General features: G+C 36.4%; 1 protein-coding gene across 1 annotated transcript; it reads left to right on the forward strand.

Moving 5' to 3' along the window:
* Positions 1–917: 917 nt before the first annotated feature.
* On the forward strand, positions 918–23,666 carry LOC140166018 (uncharacterized). Its single transcript, XM_072189386.1, has 9 exons — positions 918–1,036; positions 2,890–4,100; positions 5,089–5,383; positions 6,242–6,309; positions 7,214–7,357; positions 10,517–10,599; positions 11,334–11,454; positions 19,171–19,296; positions 22,280–23,666. Exons 2-9 carry the CDS (start codon positions 2,909–2,911, stop codon positions 22,411–22,413), a joined length of 2,163 nt encoding a protein of 720 aa, XP_072045487.1. The 5' UTR covers positions 918–1,036; positions 2,890–2,908; the 3' UTR covers positions 22,414–23,666.
* Positions 23,667–23,923: the final 257 nt, after the last annotated feature.

Genomic DNA, 23,923 nt, shown 5'->3' on the forward strand with positions numbered 1-23,923 from the left:
CATTGCCCAGGATTCGCACCCGTATGTAGCAATTGAGAAGACTGTTGCACGGAGTAACCGTACCTTGAGGTTGATTGATAAACCACGACTCTTCCAGATCTTTGACATACTCTGAGTTGTTGTCCTTGCCATACTATCTTCTTTTGATCTCGGATGTGCTATCACCTTTGTTGTCTATCATTGAACCCAGGTATTCAAATTGTTTAACCTCCTCGATCTTTTGACCATCTACCACAAAGTCCTCTCCAGTTCCATTTCTATCAATAACCATAAATAAATAATTAAACTTAAATAAATAAATAAATAAATAAACAAATAAAAATAAATGACCAATCAATCTGCAAACAACAAATATAAACAAATAAATAAATAAACTCAAATAATTAGTGTTATACTAAACATGATGTGCTGTCAAATCAAAACCAAATTACCATATATCTCTCCAAAATGATTTTAACTCCAACCCAAATTATATTATGCATTCCATGAAGTAGTTGAGCGAGAGATTTTCTACAAAAAGAACTAAACCGCAAACTAAACGCCAAGTTCAATCACCATTATTTACTTTTTGTGTGTGTGTGTTGGCCTACTCAATTCATGCTGTGCACAATGCTCTTGGAATTGAAAGCACGCCCTGAGTCTGAATGAATTATGAAAGAGTTTAAAAAAAAATCATAACTGAAAATTGAAGTTTGAGACTGACTCTGAGAAGCAGTCAGGAGGGAGGAGAATCGGGGAGGAGAACTGGGAGGAAGATACTGGGAGACAAGCGGCTAGTTGTTGTGAGGGAGCTACTTGAGAGGCAGAGCGAGGCGAGGCCCCTGGAGGCAAACACATTTTGATCATACATTTTGAAATAGCGCCCTCACTTTTATCGTTTACTGCTGCTAAGCAACATTGGATACCGGAAGTGCACCTGCCACGCGAAAAGATAATTGATTGGTATCACCGGTGTTGTTTGTTGTTTGCGGCAGTGCGGGGAACTTTAACAAACTTTAGAATTTGCTGTTTACTAATTATTCCACTTGTAATAATGGTAAGAATGTGTTTACAATTACAGATAATTCAAAGTTGTTGCAGAAAGTGCAATTTACACATGTACCGTAGTTCGTGAGTTGATCAAAAATAATGGATAAAAATGATATGTTTCATATAAGCTTACAGGCATGCAGGTGACAACTTACATGTTTTGTTGTTAATGATTTACAATTTCATAAGCTTACATACCGATCATGATGTCAGGAAGTGAATATTTTGTTCTGAGGCTATAATTCACCTCAAACGTACGCAGGGCCTACATACTAAAGTAGTAATGTCTTCTACTTGTAAGGCCAAAAAAAATAACATGTTTGTTTCCTGTAACAGTTCTAAAAAGTCAAATGCGAAATATGTTTTTTTATTTTTTTTTATTCATGTCTTGAAATGAATATCCTGCAATGGTAATTTACAGTGGGTTTAATTTATCCGACCGCGCCTCCCCCCCACACACACACCCCCACATACAAATCATAGGCCCTGTTTCTTCATATTCAAGAATATTTATGATCCCCTTTCAACCAGCAGATTAAAAAAGTATTTAAAAACATCACAATAGATATTTTCTAATTTGTAAGGAAAACATAAAATAGTACTGTTCTTTTCTTCTCTTAGAATTTAAGGCGCCAAGTCTTGGAAGTTTAACTTATTATATAAAAACAATTCTTCATTGCCTCGCAAATAAAAATACAAATATCTTAATTTGAGACTTTGTGTGTGTTTTTATTTGTGTGTGACTTCAGGGTAAACTAAGTGACTTTTAATAGGTCTACTTTGTATTCAAGAGAAATGTCAACAACTTCAATATTTTGCGCTGCCAATCCTGGGATTGGGTCGCAATCAACAGCTGATCTATTTTGTGCAAAAAATGTTTAAAAAATTGAAAAAAAATCAGCCAAAATAAACTAAAACTTTTCATAACAACAGCGTCGTTCAGGAAAACATCAAAACCTTGGCCATATTTCTTGCTACATGTATGTTGCTACTATTTTACACCCACTACCGCAACAAAATTACCCACAAAGCCCGCGAGCACAGCGCCGGTGCATGTTTTTAGCCGGCAGAGAAGTATTGGGCGGATTCAGTTCAATGCAGTACTGACACAAATGATGGACAATTCACACACATGGGCTTGGGTTTGCATATACAAACAACACTATCCATTTTGTTTTTCAACTCGTTTGTTGTATAAATGACTGTAAATGTGTAACATTTTAATGTTTACCAGTTTTTTCTTGTTTTTTCTTTGAAAGAATGAAAAAAAATCTAATGCGCAAAATAAGCCATCAAAAACGAAATGTGCGTGCTACAGGAAACAAACTTGTTTTTTTTATTTGGCCTAAATGTGTAACATTTAATGTTTACCCAATGGTGTACATTATTTTGTTTGTCTTTTCCAATTTTTTTCATTTTTTTGTCATTGAAAGAATGACAAAAAATCTAATGCACAAAATAAGCCATCAAAAACTAAATGCGCGTGCTACAGGAAACAAACTTGTTTTTTTATTTGGCCTAAATGTGTAACATTTAATGTTTACCCAATGGTTTACATTATTTTGTTTGTCTTTTCCAATTTTTTTCATTTTTTTTTCATTGAAAGAATGAAAAAAAAATCTAATGTGCAAAATACGCCGTAAAAAACGAAATGTGCGCGCTACGGGAAACAAACTTGTTTTTTTATTTGGCCTAACACAGCCCATTTCAGATGGGCTGTGAATATATGACTATGTACATACACAAATGCAGTGTGTGCTGAGACCAGTACTAGTCTAAGGCTTGTTATTTTCAATGTGAATGTAAGAGCATTTATTATAATGTGCTATAGTCGATTCTTTATTCTTAACATTTTTACAGGACACTGAATGGTAGTAAAATGGCAGAGGAACAAACTAATCTTAACCAAACAGAGCTTCAAGATGCTGTAACTGAACAAATCCCTGAACAAAACCCTGAAGATGATCAAACCAAAGATACTGAGAACAACTTGAATGAAAGATCAGCTGCAGAAAACTACAATGAAATTGCATCCAAAATATTTGAATCATCAGGAGAAATGTCTGAGGAAGCTAAGACAGACGAAGTATCTGATGTGAAATCATCAAATAAAGCTGATGTTAAAACTGAAGAAACTATGATAAGAAATGGCAACAAAGGAGAAGACGATGTTCAGAAGGTAAAGACAGATGATCAGACTGTTCCTGATGAACCTTCGCAGGAGGTTGAAGATCAGCAGGCAGGTACAGAGTCTGCTGTAAACCTGACACCACCTGCTGTCAAAATTGAACAGGCACAATCTGAAGATGTTGGTGTAAGTGAAAATGATGTCCAAGACAAAAATGAGCAGATAGAACAAGCAGTAGATAATCCTGACATTATCACTAGTACTGAAACTGAGCATATAGAATCAAATTCTCAACCAATTGAATCCAGTCCTGCTGCTGATGATAAACAGGTAAATGCTGTTCCTGTTGGTGATGTAGTTAGTGCTGCTGCTGTAGATAGCAATACTACTGCTGATACTGTAGATAATGTTGTAGATAGCAATGTAAAGTTAACAGAAGATGAAATCATTCAAAAACTTCAAGAGGTTAACCAACAAGTGTACAATGATGAAGATGATAAAACAGCTCCTGGTAATGAACAATCTGATACAACTCTGAATCCTCCTGATTCATCCAAAAATGTAAGAACTGATGATTTAAAAGATGCTCCAAACACACACGAAACAGGTGAAAGTGATGCAAAGGATGCAGATGCCGGAGATGCACAAGATGCAAGCATCATTGGAGCTGGTGGGGATGCAAACATTGCTCCTACTAATGAACTGGTAGAAAATGATGACGAAGGCATAGAAAATATGACAGAATCAACTGATAATCATAACACCGAGCCCACGGGACCGATGTCTGAAATCATGTCAGAAGATTTAGATGCTATGCCGGTGTCAGATCTGTATCAAAATTACACAGGGAAGGATGAACAAGAGGCAGCTATAAGTGAAAATGAGGCAGCTATCAGTGATGTAGAGCAGCAGCAAGGCACATCGCATCATGTCACATATGCAGGTAAATATATAGTCATAATCTCCTACTTGCAGTTCAAATTTGAATGCCCAAAATAAGGTTTCTGGTGTTCCTCTAAACAGTGACACTAGCATGGTCAGGATTTTCGAGAAAGCAACTTTCAAGGGAGAAAGGTTTGATAACAAAATGTATAAAATCTAACAGTCACAGTGATTATCTTCCCAGGAGGGGGCAAGATGTCCTACAAGCCTGTACACACGCTTTTTTTTTTTTTTATGGTGTGAATTTTGACAAAGTGGACATCTTTCCAGGAGGGGTAGGCAATTTTGTGAAAAGTGGACCTTCTTCCCAAAATTTGGACCTCTTTTGACCAAAAAAACCCCCATTAAACCAGGTTTATTTTGGTCGCTCAATCACAAATTTGGATTTTTTTTGGGGGGGGGGTACTTTTTATACTTATACTTTTGCAAATGTGGGGGGGGGGGGCAGTCACACCACCCCTGTGTATTTGTAACACCAAAGACTCCTTGCTTTAAAGACCTATGATAAAAGTATTTGGGCAAATAATTAGGCCTGTATAGGTTCCTACACATCATTATGAAGCGGGGGTGCTATTATTCCAAAGGGGCATTTATCCCAAATTGTGAACAAAAAGAGTGTTATTCCACAATGAGCAAAACCGTAGGCATAACCCTAACCCATACAATAAGCCAAATTTTTGTGATAATGCCCTTTTGGTATAACATACAAATTTTATTTAATGCTCTGTGTGCTATCCATAGGTTTCAACATAAAAAGTCAAGTTTTGAGATATTTTCTCAAAAGAGCTATCTCAGAATCACTGAACCAATACTGGGCTTGTTTGTACTCATTTTAATGCATTTTTCATGCTGATTCCAAATATGGTCATGAAAATTTATAATTCTGAAATTTTTGAATTTTGAATTTTTTTAAAACTTATCGTCTGCAGTCGACACCTGCATGGAGAGAGTTAATTTATGATTATTATTTGTTCCTTCCTTCCTTCCAGATTTACCAAGTCCAAATGGTGCTCTCTCCAACAGCAGTCAGGTGTCTCTAACCAAACGATCTCATGGACATGTTGCGCATCAGAGTCGAGGCAACACCAGACCACCACCTCAGACAGCGCCCTCAAGGTTGTCTATGCACTCTACGACAAAATCTGTTCACATTCCTCAGATTCCATCCCCACCGGGATCAAACAAAGGCGGTCGAACGGTAGATGACCGAAGGCTTGCTACAAGAAACTCGCATAAACTACCGCCCTCACTCATGAGAATGTCAACAGTGATGGTGTCTGCAAGGTGAGAAATGATGTTACAGATCAGTCATCTATATATGTTTTTTATTCTGCAGGAATATTCTCTATAAAGCATTATCATCTTGGGAGCCTTTTGTAGAGTAAGTTTTAAACCCAAAATGAGTTTAGAGACTCGGTTTATAAGCCACTGTTCTTCCTTGTACTGATATAAAATTGAGTGGACAAAGATGACCATAGATCCCTATTGACTGGATGGGCATTTTCCCCCAGTAGTTTATAGCCAGCTGATGATTTTTATAGTGTGAGGGGGAAAAGCCAAATTTTCCTCCCCATTTGTCAATTTTTTGTCTCATTTTTAGTCATGCTAAGGACACTTTACTCTTTGCCATCCCCATTTGATAACTGCAACTTTCAGGGGGGGGGGGTTTTCTTCCCTATGCCCCTGCTTTTCTCTGTGATGCTATACCACTGCATTGTAATTTTGAAGTGTCCTAAGCACACATCTCTTTTTGATTATGGCAACAAAAAAGCCCCAGGGAAAAAAGCTCATTATATATAGTCTGAATGAAACGGGTTAGTGTTGAGGGAATTTTAGGGTATTAGGGTTAGGGATAAGGTTATGGTTAGCATTAGGGTTAATGTTTTATAGAGTTAGGGTCACAGTTAGGATTGGAGTCAGGGTTATGTTCAGGGTTATGGTTTAGGATTAGGTTCTAGGTTAAGGTGAAGTGTAAGGTTATGGTAAGGATTAGGGTTTATAAATAAGTTATTGGGTTTTTGGACTTATGACTCTTCTTGCTATCAACCTGTAATTAAATTTACTGGATAGTAAACAATCCTAAATAAGTATCAGACTTTTATATCCAATATACTTACTGTAAATTCATTTTCATTCTTACAGAAAACGTGCTATCCTAAACAGACAAGCCAGTGTGTACTTTGAAGAAAAACAGACGTCTAAAGTAGTCAGTAAGTACCATGCTGTTTGTACTGCAGCATAGCATTTTTCATTTTCCTGATAAATTAAAAGGCTAGCTGTATTAAGTTCATACGCCTTTTTTGATAAGCCAGAAAAACAGTGGAGGCAACATGAATTTTTTTTTGGGGGAGTGAATTTCGGGGGCATAATCAACAAATTTTGCTCATAATTGCAGCAAAAAGTGGACATTTTCGTTATTTGGGTTTTACTGGGGGCCCGGGGGGTCACTCCAATTGTGGCCTGTACACCATCCGCGATAATGAAAACGCGTAAAAAGGGTAGTTTTTCGTGGGTAGGCACGATATGCGCGTATCGTGTTTAGGGTGTCAAAACATGCAAAATTGGAAAAAAGGGTAGCAAAATTGCAATTGCTAATACGTGGAAATGAAATCTAGGGTATGAAATTTGATGCCAGGAACAAAATCCCGGCACGTGTTACCTGTTTAGGGTATCGTTTTAGCCAAGGGTTAAATCCTTGTTTAGGGTGCTTTTCAAAAGTTGATTATCGCGGATGGTGTACGGGCCACAATGGGAGTTCCAAGAGGTTATATAGGAGGTTTTGCTCTAAACATGTTCAAAGGCTAGGGGATTTTCCTGCCTAATGACAAAAAGCAATATTGTAAGAAAAAAAAAAAAAAATTGGATTAGTTTGTTTTGTCACAAATACAGCACATAAAGTCCTGTAAAGCCTTGTTTTTCACAGGGTATTTTATTTCATTAAGCTACATCACCATTGTTTACAAAAATTGAGGGTGTGCTGAGCAAATTTTTTTTTTCAGGATACAAATGAAGGTGACTTCATTTGGGCATATCTCAATTTTACGACGATGAATGATTCATGTAATTACATTACAATGCTACCATGTCTAATTTCAAATGTGTCTTTTTTTCCAGCACTCGATCAATGCATCAATAGCCGACCGCCATTGCCCTTTGACCTTGATGGCCCCGGACCATGTCATTATTCTCCTAGAAACAAGCCTTTATATGAAACCAATGCTCCTGAATATAGCATGGGATGCAAATTCTACGAAAGAGGTAAGGGGACGACCCAAAAGTTCAACAACGTCTTATAAACGAAAGTACTTTTGTTGGGGCGTCAAAAAGTCCATTTACATTTATTTGTAAAAATCTAGTTCAAATATTGGTCAAAATTAATCTTTCGAGTTGAAATTTTCAACACCAGGTTTCAGCATTTCACACTTACATTGCAGGGAGGGAGGGGTCCGCCTCATAACAAAAGCACTTTCATTTACATGTATAGGACATCATTAAACTTTTGGTTTGTTCAATAAGTACCGTACACATACATCAATGTTTATTTGTAGAATAACTTTTTTTGTAGAATAACTTTTTAAGCTAGTTTCATGGTATGGTATAGCTAGGTTACAATTGTAGCATATTGGGTGTATCAATGAAGAAGCTACAACCATGGCCAAAATGTGTTGGGACACTTATGGAAAACGTACACTATAGTATGACCTTATTTCCGTTATTATTAACGTGATAAAGTGGAGGTTTCTTTGGTGTCAAGCCTAAACACTTTCCTAACACCCAACCCTCCCCTTCCCCACCAATCAATGTTGGGTGCCACAAGGCTCGTGTGACCAAAAAAGTCGAATTCAACATTGATCGGGGAGTGGGGGCTTATTTACATTACCCTATCAAACCGTCCCAACACTTATGGCCAGCATTGTCTCTAAGGTACAAAAATCTAATTTTAAAATGTGTGTTTTGGCCCATATCTCCTCAACCATAGCTTGGATTTTCATCAAATTTTACATGAAAACGGAGAAACTATTTATCTTTTCACTTATATAAAAATTATTGCATTTTCCTCATGTGATTTAGGGATACGGTCACGTTTTATACGCAATATCATGTATTTTACAGTGCGTTCTGAACATTATTAGCCTATGCCAACTACGTATTTTGCGTAAAATGACGTTTTATTTTGAAAGAGTAGTGATTTAATCACCAGAAATACATGATATTTGTTGACAGGAATTGATTGAAGTCTTTTAAAAGAGTGATTTTGGGAAAAAATACTTAAAATTAAAAAAAGCTAATTTTTAGAAGAAAAAAACCAAAACTTTAATCATTTTCATCGTTTGCATCAAAAGCGTATGTGGTATTTGCAACGCAGTATATCGTGTAAATATAATCATAGTCGGCAGGAGTAGGCTTAAATTACATTTTATGACTGAAATTTATTAAAGCGCTTTCAAAGAAACTTATAGTAAGTATAGAAAGTAAAATATAGGTAGACATACAGAAAAAAAAAGAAGGAATAGGACATTGGCAAAAATTAATAGAGCAGCGAATATAATATGATGAAGGATATTGTAAAATAATAACAAAAAGAAAAGAAAAAGAAATCTATATAAATTCAGGGGCTCGAACCCGTGTCCACTGCGCCTGTGGCAGATGCGGTATCCATTGCGCCACAGAGCTGTGTAACTTCAACAGGCTTAAACTATAATATAATGCTATTCAACATGCATGTATATAAATATCGCTCTACACACGATATACAGTCCAAAAAATACATTTTTACGGCATTTGTTTCATTAACTGAATATTTATCATATAGCAGGTGTTGGCTGACATTGTGCTCCACATTTAGTTCAGTTTTTGTCCGGGATAAATGACTACGGGACAAAATCGGACGGTATACACGCTCTTTAAAGAGTAAAGAATTTTAATATAATATTACTTTCTTTTCTTTTTACAAACGTGTATATCGCCTTCGTTTTTGTCCCAAAATCATGTGACCCCGGCACAACACTGAAATATATATTCAGCACAAATGTCAGACAACCCCTGCTATATGATAAATATTCAGTTAATGAAACAAATGCCGTAAAAGTGTGATTTGTTTGACTGTTTATCGTCCGTAGAGCGATATTTATATACATGCATCTTGAATAGCATTATATTACAGTTTAAGCCTGTTAAAGTAATACAGCTCTGTGGTGCAATGGATACGGCATCTGCCACAGGCACAGTGGACACGGGTTCGAGCCCCTGAATTTATTTATATATCTTTTTCTTTTCTTTTTTGTAATTATTTTACAATATCCTTCATCATATCATATTCGCTGCTCTATTAATTTTTGCCAATGTCCGCCCTTCTTTTTTTTCTGTATTTTGTTGCTTCATTTGTGGTAGACTGCGGTAAATTGGGAAAACAAGTGTGCATGGGTTCGATTCCTTTATTTGTTTTTTTGATCACGAGATGTTGTGATAACTTTTATTTTCTTCTATAGCTGTAATGTAACATTTTAATTGGTGGAAACAATAATTTTCCATTTTAAAACCCAAGTTTTTGACAGTTAAAGTGACGAATAGTGAACTTAGACAGGGCCAAAATATCGTTTTAAGACATTTTAAGTGACCAGTCCCTAAATTTCAAATGTAGCCATCCAAAATTTTTTGGTAAAGCCACATGATAAGATCTCTAACTGCTCCAAATTTGGTGTCAATATCATATTTACTTTTTGAGTTATAAGCAAAAAACTGAAATTAGATGATTTTTTTTCAACTTTTCAAATACAACCATGGCCAAAATGTGTTGGGACACTTATGGAAAACGTACACTATAGTATGACCTTATTTCCGTTATTATTAACGTGATAAAGTGGAGGTTTCTTTGGTGTCAAGCCTAAACACTTTCCTAACACCCCAACCCTCCTCCTTCCCCACCAATCAATGTTGGGTGCCACAAGGCTCGTGTGACCAAAAAAGTCGAATTCAACATTGATCGGGGGAGTGGGGGGCTTATTTACATTACCCTATCAAACCGTCCCAACACTTATGGCCAGCATTGTAGTAGGAGGCAAAAATGTGTTTGTGTCCCACATGTATCAAAAGCCAGAATTTTGCAGGTTAGATATGAAAGTTTCATAGATTTCATGAACTAAAATGTCAATTTCTTGACATGATGATCATTTGTGTTATGTGCCCCCATCTTGTCTCCGTTACCCCCCCTAGGATGCTGGCTACCATGATTTGTAGACTTAGGCATATTTTGCCTATATTCGTAAAATCCCCCTCTCAGAAAATCCCATGTTACTGCTCTAGAGGAGAACCAAATTTTGCGGCTATTAACATAAAAAAAATGTCACCATAACATTTGCAAAATGTTATCATTCATTGCATCTTTTCTTGACGATACGGTGTTGTTATTATTACTAGATGGTGGTGGGAGAACAGCTTGGGCCAAGTCTTGGTTTAACAGTCCTGATAATTTCACTCGTAAAGTACGATGGGAGAAAAGGGTAAGTACTGTGATGATGTAATAATAAAATCTTGATTAATCTTTCACACAATTCAGGGAGAGATTAAAGTGGCATAAAAATGGGATTAAAGTGGCTTAAAATTTTAGGTAATATTTTGAAAACTTTAAACAAAGGAACAAAACAATACAATAGTGCTGACAAATTATGATGTTCCATTGTTTTGAAGTAAAAAGTCTGAATGGACATACTCCTCCAACATTGAGTGAAATGTCAAATTTCATTCTTATTAGGTCACCTTTGGTCTTACCACTTACAGAGTATGTTAGCACAGGTATGCTTTTAAAAAATGCAAAAATCTGATTTTTAGATTTTATGATTCAGTGAATCAGAGGGGAGCAAATACAGGCTTTGTGCTGGGATTCTTATACGTCTATGATTTCCCAAAAAGCTTGGCTCGAGCTATTCAGGCATCACATTTTGCATAGCAAACAGGGTAGTTCTATTTCAGAGGGAGCAAATTCAAGAAACAATTCCTCTAAAACTTTAAGGTGCAATTTCAATGGGAGGGGGATGAGTTTTGGCGCCTCAGGTCAAGAGTATTTTTTTTTTAATTTTATTCCCAGCTGTAAAAGTTAAAAAATTACTTTGCTTAATAATAATACTTTTGATTTTGATTAGATAAATTTTAATAAATGAAATTTCTGTAACTGAATTCTAAAATGTAAAGATTCATGTCATTACATTGTGTATGTATTTTGTATTTTCCTACACAGTGGCCATCTCCTAACAATTACAGTTCACGCAGCCCAATTCTAGGGCGCCCTCAAGCATCAGTGAAATCCTACCCGTCATTCTCCATTGGTATACGATCCGACTTTAGCATCAACAAACGTGGTAAGGTTGACATATAGTATAATTTTGACAGACAGATTTTATTAACCTTTGGAAGAACTTTATGCATGTAGTAGCCCACATCACATCACAACCGTAATCCTAACCTTAACTCAAAATGCTAATCTCCTAGCCCTACACTAACCCAGGGGGAGGGGACTCGTATTTACGTATTACGAAGCACAAACTTCTAAATGGACCCTTAAGAGAGATTTTCTGAGAAATACTGATGCTATGGGAAAAAGGTGGAAGATGGGGGTCAGCAAATTTCAACCATATTTTGGCAATTTAATAAGTTTGGATAAGTGTTCAGAATAATCAGTATAAAAAATCTGCTATGCCCCTCCTGGGAAATATGGGCCCCTAAAATATGCCCCCTAACACGTATTTCCCTGACTTGTAAAATGCCGTTTTATGCCATTTTTGAACAAATTTTTGGCACCTAAGACAAGCATCTATGAAAGTAAATTTTCTACACATCTTCTTTCATCCTTTGTCTTTATCAAAAATATAAAACAACAAATGTTCATATTGGGATGTTCCATTTATGAACAGGGGTGGGGGCCCATATTTCACATTTTACAACTTTTGAAAAAAAGTGAAATCTCCCTCTACTTTGTGACGTCATTGTAGGAGTTCCTCAATCTTTCTCAAATTGTTCATTACAGGAGAGAACCTCTGTACATAGGTCATTTATATAATGCAATAAAAATCATGGAGACTTTTTTACTTTTCATAGAACACAAACATGGATTTTCCCAATATGTGACATTGGTATAATGATGCTCTATATAACGCCAAATCAAATATAAGATTTTTTCACTGTAGCAGTCCCTTTTCTTGAGCCAATAGTCAGTTATTCCATTGAGGAGTTAAGAACCACAATTAAGAATGCAAATCAAGTACAGGGGTAGGTGTTTCTCTTTTACAGCATATTGGTAAAATCGCCAGTAGATAATGCTCCTTGAATATGAGCCACTCTCATGTCACAAGCTCGTATTCATACATGTTAGTGGTATTATGATTATTATGAAAATCACAAGCTCCTATTCTGATTCTTAATCATTTCACATGCATCAGTAGGCCTACTTAAGCTATAGGAACTAGGCCTAGTAGGGCCCCATACCCCAAAGTACTAAATCCTAATAACCTGGGGGTGGAACTTAATGCTAGGAGTGGGCTATAAATGGGACTTGTTTTGTTTTGCTTCGGGATAAGGTTTTTTGTATGTTCTATTTAACCTAGGCCTATCTCAACATGAAATTACAAAATGTTAAGCCTGGGTTTCAAAAAAGAATGTGCACAGCAAAAATCCAAAATGGCCACATTTTCCCCTGAAAATCAAATTTTTAGCCATAACTTTGTCATTTTTGGGTCTTTTTACCAGGTTCTGGTGTCTAGTCTATGTTTTTTTGGTCAATCAATCTATTTATGCAGTTAGAAGTAGTCTCAAATCTTCATGTGTTGAGTTACGACCATTTCTGACCCAATGCACCTTTTTTACCAAATTTTGAACCAGGCCCATAGACCTCATATTTAAATTACAGAAAAAGCTAGACAACCGGTAAAAATTTACATAACACTATAAATTGGAAAAAACGAAATAGACACACAACATACGTTACATCAAGTAAAAAATGTAGATTTTTGCACTGCAGACTTTTATACAATTTTGATAGTTTAATGGATTTTATTGTATTTACATTTTTAGCAATTTCTTGCATTACAAAAGTTTGTATTACACTTTATATTACTGATTATATATGAGGCTTCTTTAATTGTGAGCTGGGATAATTCAAAGAGAAGGCAGTTTCCATGGCAACGGCCATATATACTAATTTTAAAGCAAATTTCCCCAGTAACATTTGACAAATTCCCTCATCATGTGAACATGACCTAAACATTTTACCGAATAGCCAGTATCAGGATAATAAATTCTCTTTTCTGATCTCTTTTTGTACACTGTCAGTATGGGAGAGCTCCAACTAAGCCATGTGTATTGACCCTTGACCTTCTACGGTGACAGTGGTATATGTTAAAATAAGATGAGGGAAAGAAAATTTGTTATCCCCAATACTAACTATTTGGGATTAAAATTTTAAGGACATCTCCACAATATGAGGTAAATTTTACAAAAAAACCATAATATAAATGGCTACTTGTTATGTTGCTACGGAAACTGATAAGTGTCACAGGCACAATCTCAAACTGCTGCATGATAGTGTCCTAGATATCATCATCAGTGTCATGTGGTCGCTGCTAACTTTCATCTCCGGTATCAGTACCAACGCGCATCAGGTGATCCACTCGAAGGTTTTGTCCCCAGCGTTTCATCCCCATTATCATCAAGGTAAAACCCAATATACCAACTTTTGTTGCCTCCCTCATCCCAGATGACAGCAACAACATTTTTCTGTGACCGATGACCTTTGAATTTTGGGCAGTTTGACCCCAAATTTTGAGCAATTTGTAGCATTAAAAAAGTTTGTATTACACTTAATGAGTATATTATTGATATATGGATTCTTTAATTTTAAGTTACATGTATTAGGAGATTTCAAAGGAAGGCAATTGCCATGGCAATGGCCATTTATACTAATATTTAAGCGAATTTCCCCAGTAATCTATGATCTTTGAATTTTGGGCAGTTTGACCCCAAATTGACCCATTTTCTTCATTTTGAGGAATTTGTTGCATTAAAAAGTTTGTATTACACTTTATAAGTATACTATTGATATACATGGATTCTTTAATTTTAAGCTACATGTATTGGAGATTTCAAAGAGAAGGCAGTTGTCATGGCAATGGCCATTTATACTAATATTTAAGCGAATTTCCCCAGTAACATTAAGCAAATTCGATTTCACAAGAAAAGTATAGGCCCTCTCCGAATAACTGCTAACAGAGCCCGTTTTAGTACTAATTTTGATGTTGGAATAGCAGCATCACTTTCTAACATTTGTTAATAAAAACTGAACCTTACCTGTAAAGATAGACAAAATTGGAGTTTAAGTGAAAATTTAGGCTTTATTTAATACAGCTAAAAATAAAGAAAACTATTGTCATGCGTGGTAGAATTGCCGCTTAAAAATGTTGATTTTTACATGCTTTTCACTATGATGGAGAGGTTATTTGGTGGTCTCGCCCTTTAATAGACAGAGGTCACTCAGATGAAAGAGAGCAGTTTACTAGTATATTGACCATCAAAGGATCCTCAATACAAACCCCAAAATCCATATAATGTGTCAGCATTTTTTTTATTTCAAAAATCGAGAATCATAGATACATAAGCGTTTTTATGTTTAACACAATAACACCCCTACTTGATCAATGTAGTGTTCCAATATATTATTGTCTTTGTTGTTAACTACATAGTGATAGAAAATAATTATTGTAGGCCCTACCTGCGTTCCTTGGAAGAAAAAGGTAATATTCATTTGAGGGTGCATAAAGCATGATGCAAAAGGTTATTTTAAATCAGCACAGACAGAATTTTAGTACTGACCCGGGTACTGAACCCCTTTATAGAATAGTCCTGTTCTATAAGCATTTATCCAACACAATTTAGGCCCCAATTTATTATGTAATAGTTTTGTTGATGTTGTTTACTTCTGATAGGCTCCGTTTTCATCAAATTTCATTTTTAAACTTAGAAAAATCACCGTACCTGAGTTTAGCATGAAAATATCGCAATTTTGCACTTTTCTGAAAAAGAGCATAAAGTAAGATGTGCTCATTTTAAAACGGAAAAAGTCTCCACGATTTTTATTTGCTCAATTGTTCAACCTATATCTACTTTATCCAACAAGTAAATAACTTTGACAAAAATATTGAGGAACTCTCACAATCATCTTGCAAACTTTGCTTCAAAATTAGTATTTTGTACTTTTCTGAAAAAGAGCATAAAGTAAGATGTGCTCATTTTAAAACGGAAAAAGTCTCCACGATTTTTATTTGCTCAATTGATCAACATATATCTACTTTATCCAACAAGTAAATAACTTTGACAAAAATATTGAGGAACTCTCACAATCATCTTGCAAACTTTGCTTCAAAATTAGGATTTTTCACATTTACCTAATTGCTGAAAAGGCCATTACACCCCTCTCTGAAAATGGAACAACCCAAATGTTGTACAAATAATTTTTAATTGTTATGTCGAGACAAAATGTGTATTATTACTGTGAAGTATAAATAAAATGTCTGCAGATGCGCGTTATTACGTGGCTCTAATCAAAAGTTAGTGCACATTTAAAAGTTTTTGTGTCTGAGAAGACAATCATGGGGGTTAATTTGAGGGGGGTCCAGTATCTCCCAGTGGGGGGTCCTCAAAATTTTTTAATACCTCCACTGTAAATACTCATGGACACATGTTTGATTGACAAAATATGAACAAAATTTGCTGACCCCCATCTTCCACCTACCATCAGAGTCTATCGGATAAACCCTCCGATATTAAAACAGGTATCATCCAAACATCCAAAAATACAGAGACACAACCAAAACCAAGTTTGAGTACCTCTCTGGGTACATCCTGTACAAACAGCCTGTCCCAAATAGAATGGTGCAACCAAAAATGTGTCAGTGATTTCAACATTGATTTGTATTACAATAAATACTACAAATGCATAATTAGTTAAGCCTTTTAGTTTTCAAAGTATATGATTTGTAGAATGAACTTTTGCAAAACATCAAAGTGTTATTTTTCAATAATATATTGATTTAGATAATGAAAATTGATTTTTCGGCTGCTTTGACCCCCAAAGGGGCCACTGCCATTACAAGGTGGACACCATGCTCGTGTACAAAAACGCGTAAAAATGGTAGTTTTTCACGGACGGGCGATGTACGCGCGTACAGTGCAAAGGGTGTCAAAATTGCCAAAATCGGGAAAAAAGGGTACAGTTTTACAACAGCTTGGATGCGCGTAAAGGGTATATAAAGCATTTATTGATGTGTACAGCAGGGACGGATTTAAGCAGTGGCCCGGTGGCCCGGGGCCAGTTGATTTTGCCTCGGGCCAGTAAACTTCCAACAATGCTGGCCCGGGGCTACTAGATTTTGATCCTGATATAACTCATATGACTGAGGCAAGATATAATCAGTGATGGACACAATTGGACACAGTTTCTGCTCCACTTCACATGTACCTGTGTGTAATTTATATTTTTACTTAATGATTTTTTTGTCTATTTATTCTTATCCTTGCGTTGCAAGCAAGTTGGAAATATAATACGGCCGCTTTTTATGGCGATGTAGGCCTGCGTACTTGTCCAAGCTCTTTCATGCTCTATCTGATGATGATAGCGATATCGCAAATACCATATAGGGCCTACTTGAACCTTTTCTTTTGTGAACTTTTGGAACTATAGATTAAGGAAGGACTACTGACTGAACTTGTGTTAGTGACTACATGTAGTCTCTATATGCTCTATACAAAACAATTAAAAATGTTCAGGTTTGCTTGAATTAAAGTGGCACCATAGATCCTGGAAAAAGATTTTTAGGGTCCATATGGTGGCACAGAATAAAATAATGTTAAAACACACAACATAAGTAACATGTGTCAAGTTTGGTAGGCTTAATTGGTAGTCGCATTGGAATGTGCACTACAGGCCCATAACAAGGATTTTTAAAAAGTGGACTTTTGTTCAAAATGTGGTCCTTTTTTGATCGACAAGGACTGAAAACCTCTATTTTTTCGCTCACTACGCTCGTAAATGGGTCATTTGGCGAGGGGGGGTGTTCACCACCTGCCCTTGGGTTACGGGCATGAGAACATGCTTCTTTATTTGCACTTTTTGCAGTAGAACATATTGAAAAAGTTGGGCCAGTAAATTTATTGCAGGGCCAGTAGATGTGCCGTTTCACTGGCCCGAAGAAGTGATGAAAAACTGAAACCTCTGAGGGGGTATCAAAAGTTTTAGAAATGCTTGAAGTGAAAGAGCTATATCAATGAAATTTTGTCAGTGATCACTGGTCCTTATGTACACTATGGTGCAAAAATGGTCTCATAAGTATGTTTACTTTTTTTTTACAGGAGCTAGATGTCACTACCTGCCTATGTAACCGCATAACCAGCAAAATGGAGAAAATTGAGGCATGCAGCATGATTAAGTTCCATTTTAAGGGTTACAATGCCCAGAAAATCTGTGATGAAATAAAAATTCCTTTTCCAAAAAGTGACAGTGACATATCACAATCACCACCGAAGATAACTTTCATTTCATCATCAATTTTCTAGCCACTGCAACCCTTCAAAAGCAGGATCTTAATAATGCTGCTTGCCTCAATTTTCTCAATCTTGCAGTTTATGCGCAGTAACTGGGGCAGCGGGTTATTGGCATCTAGTGCCACCTGTAAAAAAAAGTAAACATACTTATGAGACCATTTTGGACCATAATGTACATAAGGACCAGTGATTGCACTGACAAAATTTCATTGATATAGCTCTTTCACTTCTGGCATTTCTAAAACTTTTGATACCCCTCGTAAGTCTGTCCCTGGTGTACAGTTAGATATCTTAACCATTACAGTGAAATAGAATGTATGATAGTGATAGTTGACAACTTTTCACAGTTTCATTTACTCAATTATTTTGATGATGTGAGTAAATGTGTTGTTAAAGGACGTAGGGCCTATATAATTGCTAAGAAAATCTTTAATTAAAACATTAATGAAGGCTTACTTGAAAATGGTATGATTTCAGACTTGATTTGAAAATACTTGTTTAGAGTGTGGAAAACATGACAAAATACTTGTTTAGGGTATTCTGAGATCGAAGGTTAATTACTTGTTTAGGGTCCATTTTGAAAGTCCATACATGAGCATGGTGTCCATCTTGTAATGGCAGTGGCCCCAGGCTTCAACCAACAATTTCAGGGGGGGGCAAGCCTGTATGGGGCGGGGGCCCAAATCCACCAAATTTCCCTGCACTTGGGGGGGGGGGGGTGGGGGCGGGGGGGGCCAAATATACAATTTTTGCCAGGCTTATTGATAATAATCGTATGGTATTGCATATCGTATGGATTCCCCATCTCTCTGCCCCTCCTCTCCCTCTCTTTTTTCCTCTTTCTCTCTCCTTTTTCCTCTTTTTTCCTTGCACTAGGGGGCGGGCCCATTCGTCGTGTACCCTTAAGTAAGTAATATGCTGCCCTCTAGTTAACAATGCCATCTGATCTCTGTTCTCTCGTTCAGGAGATTCATGCATAACGTGAGTTTAACAAACAGAGGATTAGCTATTAGGCATTCTGCAAAAATCACAACAATATGTTCCCAACAGCTTTAATATCAAGGTCTTGGGAACATGAAATTGTGAATGTTTGGTAGTATTTACAGTAAGAGAGGGCACGGTTGCAGCGATATGGGCCCCCGACTCATGCTGGGACTCATGCTCTGTGTGAAATTGTGTTGCGGGCTTCGACAAGGCACTTATGGTCACTTACCATCTGATTTTGCAACCCATCAGTAAAACAATTTTCCACAAAAAACACCAAATTGGGTGCTTTTAAGGGCCCTTTTGCCCAAATGCGCTCAATTGGACATATTGGTCTCCAATGAAAATTCATCCATAGATATACCATAATCACTGAATATGATTTGATATAAAGCATATGATAGAATATTTGGCTCATGAATATGCAAGAAACACTAACTACAAACTCTTTGCACATATGTCAGTTATCATGTTTCCCCTTTTCATTTCATGTGTACCTGAAGGATCTGAAATTGAACCTGCTCCATGCCAGTACAACCGTGAGAAAGCTGATCATCTGGTCATGAGATCAGCTCCAAGTTTCTCCATGGCTCACAGACATGAGAAAACAACATTGGGGAAAATCATAGGTAAGGAAATGTGTTTATTTGGTTGTAGGGCTGGTCTTAGGCCTGTCATTTTCTTCAGAGAGGGGGTCATGATTATACTAGGGGTCATAGTTATTTTACATCAAATATAGGGGGTTATACAAATTTACCAAGGGCTTGTGACTATTAAAGTGTCAAAATGTGTATGCGTGCATTCTTTGCAGTTACAATCAAAATGTTTGTGCATTAAGGGTGCATTCTTTCCGAAAAAGGGGAACAAATATAAAATACATTTCTTGACCTTTGAGATATAAATTGTTTGGGTCTGTGTGTGGAAGGGAGGGGTCATAAAAATATTTGACCCACGATGGGGGTCATAAAAAATTGGTTCTGGTCACTGACACATTCATGACCCCCAACTTCTGAAGAAAATGACACCCATGAAGAAAGTTACACCTGTCATCAGAGAAATGTGCATGTTTTAGTAGAACACTTGGCTTACTCCCCATTCCAAAAAAATACAGCACTAATTTTTTGAGATTAAAAAATATTATCAAGTTCTGCCAAATGAAACACAGCTCTATCCTAATCATTCATTTAGTACTAATTAGAGATTTTAAAAAAAGTTCACAATTTTATCAATTTCTTGAAAAAAGAGCCAAAAACATGCATTTGTAGCATAAGAATGAAACATGTATTTTCCCAAAATTAGAATGCATAAATTGAAATAAGACTTCATACAATTCATAATTTTTACCAAATGGTGAAATTTTTAACTTTTATTGCCAGTTAGAATGAATAATTAGGATTGAGTTGTGTTTCATTTGGCAGAAGGTGATAATATCTTTTTAATCTAAATAAACTGTATTGGGGAGTAGTACATATACCACTGCAAAGTTTTTTTTTGCATTAGTGTCTTGCTATACTTCATTAGGCTTGTGCTCCATTGAGTAATTTATGCCTGGTGCCCAAAATATTACAAAATAGACACCGCCTTCCCAACTCTCATCGCATTTTTGTTATTATTTCATTCTTCACCTTACATTATATTAAATTAAAATAATTGATTTGATCAATTCTCTGTAATATAAAATGTGATTGAATGCGATTTTATTGTAGAAAATTGCAAGGCTATAATTTTTGACAGAACTTTTAAAAATTGGTCATACCTCAAAAAAATACTTTGGGATTACAAATAGATTGAGATATTCAGGATGGAAATGTCTATCAAACTTTGAGTGATCATGTGCCTTATTTTGTCTTGGGTAATATTTTTTAAATTGTCCAACATACATAAGTCCTAGCCTAAAAAAAATGTTTGATTGGCGTAACATTAATATATATTTGTTTTTACTTTTAAAGCTGTAAATTGCATTTGATAAAGGCCTTGGAACTTTCTTTCTTTTCTTTTTTAAATTGAATTGAATTTTTTTTTTTTACTTTTAAAGCTGTAAATTGCATTTGATTAAAGCCTTGGAACTTTTTTTCTTTAAATTAAATTAAATTTTTTTTTGCAAAAAAAGTCAGGGTATGGCATTCTTTTTAGGGTTGGTCAAGTTAAGCCAATAAAACAATTTGTTTTTAGGCCTAATCAGGTTTTGGATAATCGGGTCTACCTATTGCGTTCATAAGACAATGAGATATTATTGTATATTTTGTATGTTAATTTGGCTTAAAATACATAGAAAACCTCCCTGGTAGTTAGGTAACAAACCAGAAGTTTGATGACATCCTTGATGGGGTAAAAAAAGTCTGATTACATTTGTAAAAAACTAGTTATAATGTTGGTCAAAATTGATATTTTAAGTTGGAATTTACAACATTTCAAACTGGAGGGACACAGTGTCATCGTCCCGATATCTTCATGGCAGAAATCGCCATGGTAGATTGAATCCACCGCCACCCGTGGCCATTACACATATCGACCTGTTAAATATAATAGGCCGAAGGACATCTGACTAAGGCTACTGACAATAGCCCCGATTAGCTCGGTGACTCACCTCGCTGTGTGTCAGTCAAGCATGATATGCCATAGGTCATATTCTTTTAGACAACCTTCACGATTGGCCTATACACTGCGCTATATAATTCGGCACATATAAATCAGAATTATTGCGGAATTATTGTCAGTTTTTGACTCAAGACGCAAGCTACTGTCTCAAAGCGCAAGCTAACAACTATCATATCTGTTCAAAATATATATTCATGTGCAAGGAACCACATCTGGTTTCTTTATACGAAATCATTTACGGGAGATATTCATCATTTTCTAACCCGGTATCCGAAGATTTTCATCTGATATCAAAATCGTGCATAGCAATTCACGTGTATCGATCCCGTGTATTCATTTTAGTGTCTCTGCTGCACCAAATAATTATTAGCCAGGCGATGTCAGTGTGAGGGAGGGAGGGAGAAGGGGGTCAGCCTCCTAACGAAAGCACTTTCATTTATAGGATGTCATCATACTTTTGGTTTCTTCCCTTAACACTGTCATTACTTATCACTTTGTGAAAAATCTAAGAAGATAATATTGGTTTGATACCAATATGGGAGTTGGCGCAGCAATTGCTCCCTCACCTTGCACCGCGAGGTCCCAGGTTCAAGCCCCGGCCGTCCCCAAGGACTTTATGTGCACTTGGTTTATCCCAATTCCATCCTCACTATCGCAGATTTTCTCCTGGATCTCCGGTTTCCTCCTGCTTTAAAAAAATTGGTGATTTTAGTTGTTTGGTTATCAAAAACTTCCTTCACCCAATGGAATTTGGGGAGCTGCACAGATAATTGGTGGATGTTACAATCTAAGTGCGGTTAGGTTTGCGCCAGGTTCGGCCATAACCTAGTTGATGCAATCTGATTGTGATGATTCACCATGGTAGCGAGATTACAGCGCTTTGAATCCTTCAAGATCTGGAAAAAAGGTGCTATATAAATCCAAAATTTAATAATTATAATTTATTAATACAGTTGAGATTGCATATCAATAGACTACTTGTTCATCTTATTAGTTTTTTTTTATTCATTTCAGAGAGTACTCCTAGTCCTACAGCATACAGACCAGCATTCAAGCATATGTCATCTCATGTCCACTATCCTTCGTTTACAATCCGAGGAGTACGCAAACAGAAAATACATGCTCTCGGGCCACACAGCACATTATGAAACAAAACCGTCTCTCAGAGAACTGCAAAAACTGGTAATGCAACAATGGCGACCAGACAAGGGGAGGGTGAAAAGTATGCATTGTGCACCCATTGATCGGCCTACGTTTGGACTATTTTGTGTGTGCTATTTCATATAATACAAGAAAGCCATTGAACAGTGTAGCGGTTCATTCAAGCATATCAATAGACCAGTCCCTCGCCTTGGTTGATAAACAATGATGTCAAGTGGTCTATACTATTCAGCATATTCCGTCTGCTTTGTCTGATTACTGCGTAAAAAGAACTAGATCACACGATTCTACGCAGCTTGACCAGCAAATGAGGTCCCAATGTGATGGTGATGGTGACATGATTCAATTAGCCAATCAGAACCCCACTTCCGTATACGCAGACTGCTAAAGAACCGTTGAGCACTAGTTGACATTTCAACATTTCAACATTGATTCGGTGGTGGTGCCACTTGCTCCGATCACACCAACAACAAAAATTCCACTAGTTTGGGTCATAATCGCTCAATTTTAGGAAAATGTTACAACTTTAGTCCCCCTCCACAATTTTCACTTTGCTTTCCCGGAAAAAATTTACATTGAGTTCTACTGGATTGAAATTTTGAAATTCATACACCCCCCCCATGGAAGACTAGACTGCTTTGCATTCCCTTGTTGATAAACAATTCACACCAGCTATGCCATTCCATAAAACACAACACATCTCCATAAAAAAGGATTTTCTTCTTGGGCAACACAGTTTACAGATGGGACCCGTTCTCGTTTTGAACTTGCAATCATTGTGAGATAAGTTGATATGAATTAGACTATTAAGGTCATGGGGGTGTATGAATTTCATCTGGAAGAGCCCAATCTGCTAGATTATGTTTGTGCACGATTTGATACCTTATCTAGCAAAATATGCACCCACAGACCATGTATCAACAGTCCCCATGCATTGCATGCTGTGAATTCTCGCATATTCAAGATAGAGTGCCGATTGTTCAATCGTGCTGTGTCTAACAATCACAATGTGAGTGTGACACTTTTTGATTTGTTAATTTTGTACAAAACTTTATTTATTCAAAAAAAAAAGACCCCTTTATTAAGGTTATGTAAAAAAAGTAATTTACTCTCACCTTTGAGGCGACTTAGTCTTACACTTTATTGACAAAAAATTCAACTCATCTTTATAAAGGTGATACTGGCAAATATGTGAACAAATCTACACTTGTAAGAAAATTTATGCAAGAGATGGTGTGGGAGGAGGAGAGGAAGCAGTGCAGAAAAATAGCAATGTGCTATTCTATTTAAAACCCACACTACCCCTGTGGAAGATTTTAGAAATATCTTCCACAGAGGGAGTATGAATTTTAATTAAAATGAACACTTAGCAGCTCCATTTGAAACTTGCTCTCCCTCGGTGGAAGATTCAGGTTGAATCTTTCTCAGAGGGTGTATGAAATGGGAGCCATCTAATATGTTTATTCCATTTAAAATTCATACTCCTCCTGTCAAAGA

This window comes from Amphiura filiformis, chromosome 12 (assembly GCF_039555335.1).
Source record: "Amphiura filiformis chromosome 12, Afil_fr2py, whole genome shotgun sequence".
NCBI classification, from domain to species: Eukaryota; Metazoa; Echinodermata; class Ophiuroidea; order Amphilepidida; family Amphiuridae; genus Amphiura; species Amphiura filiformis.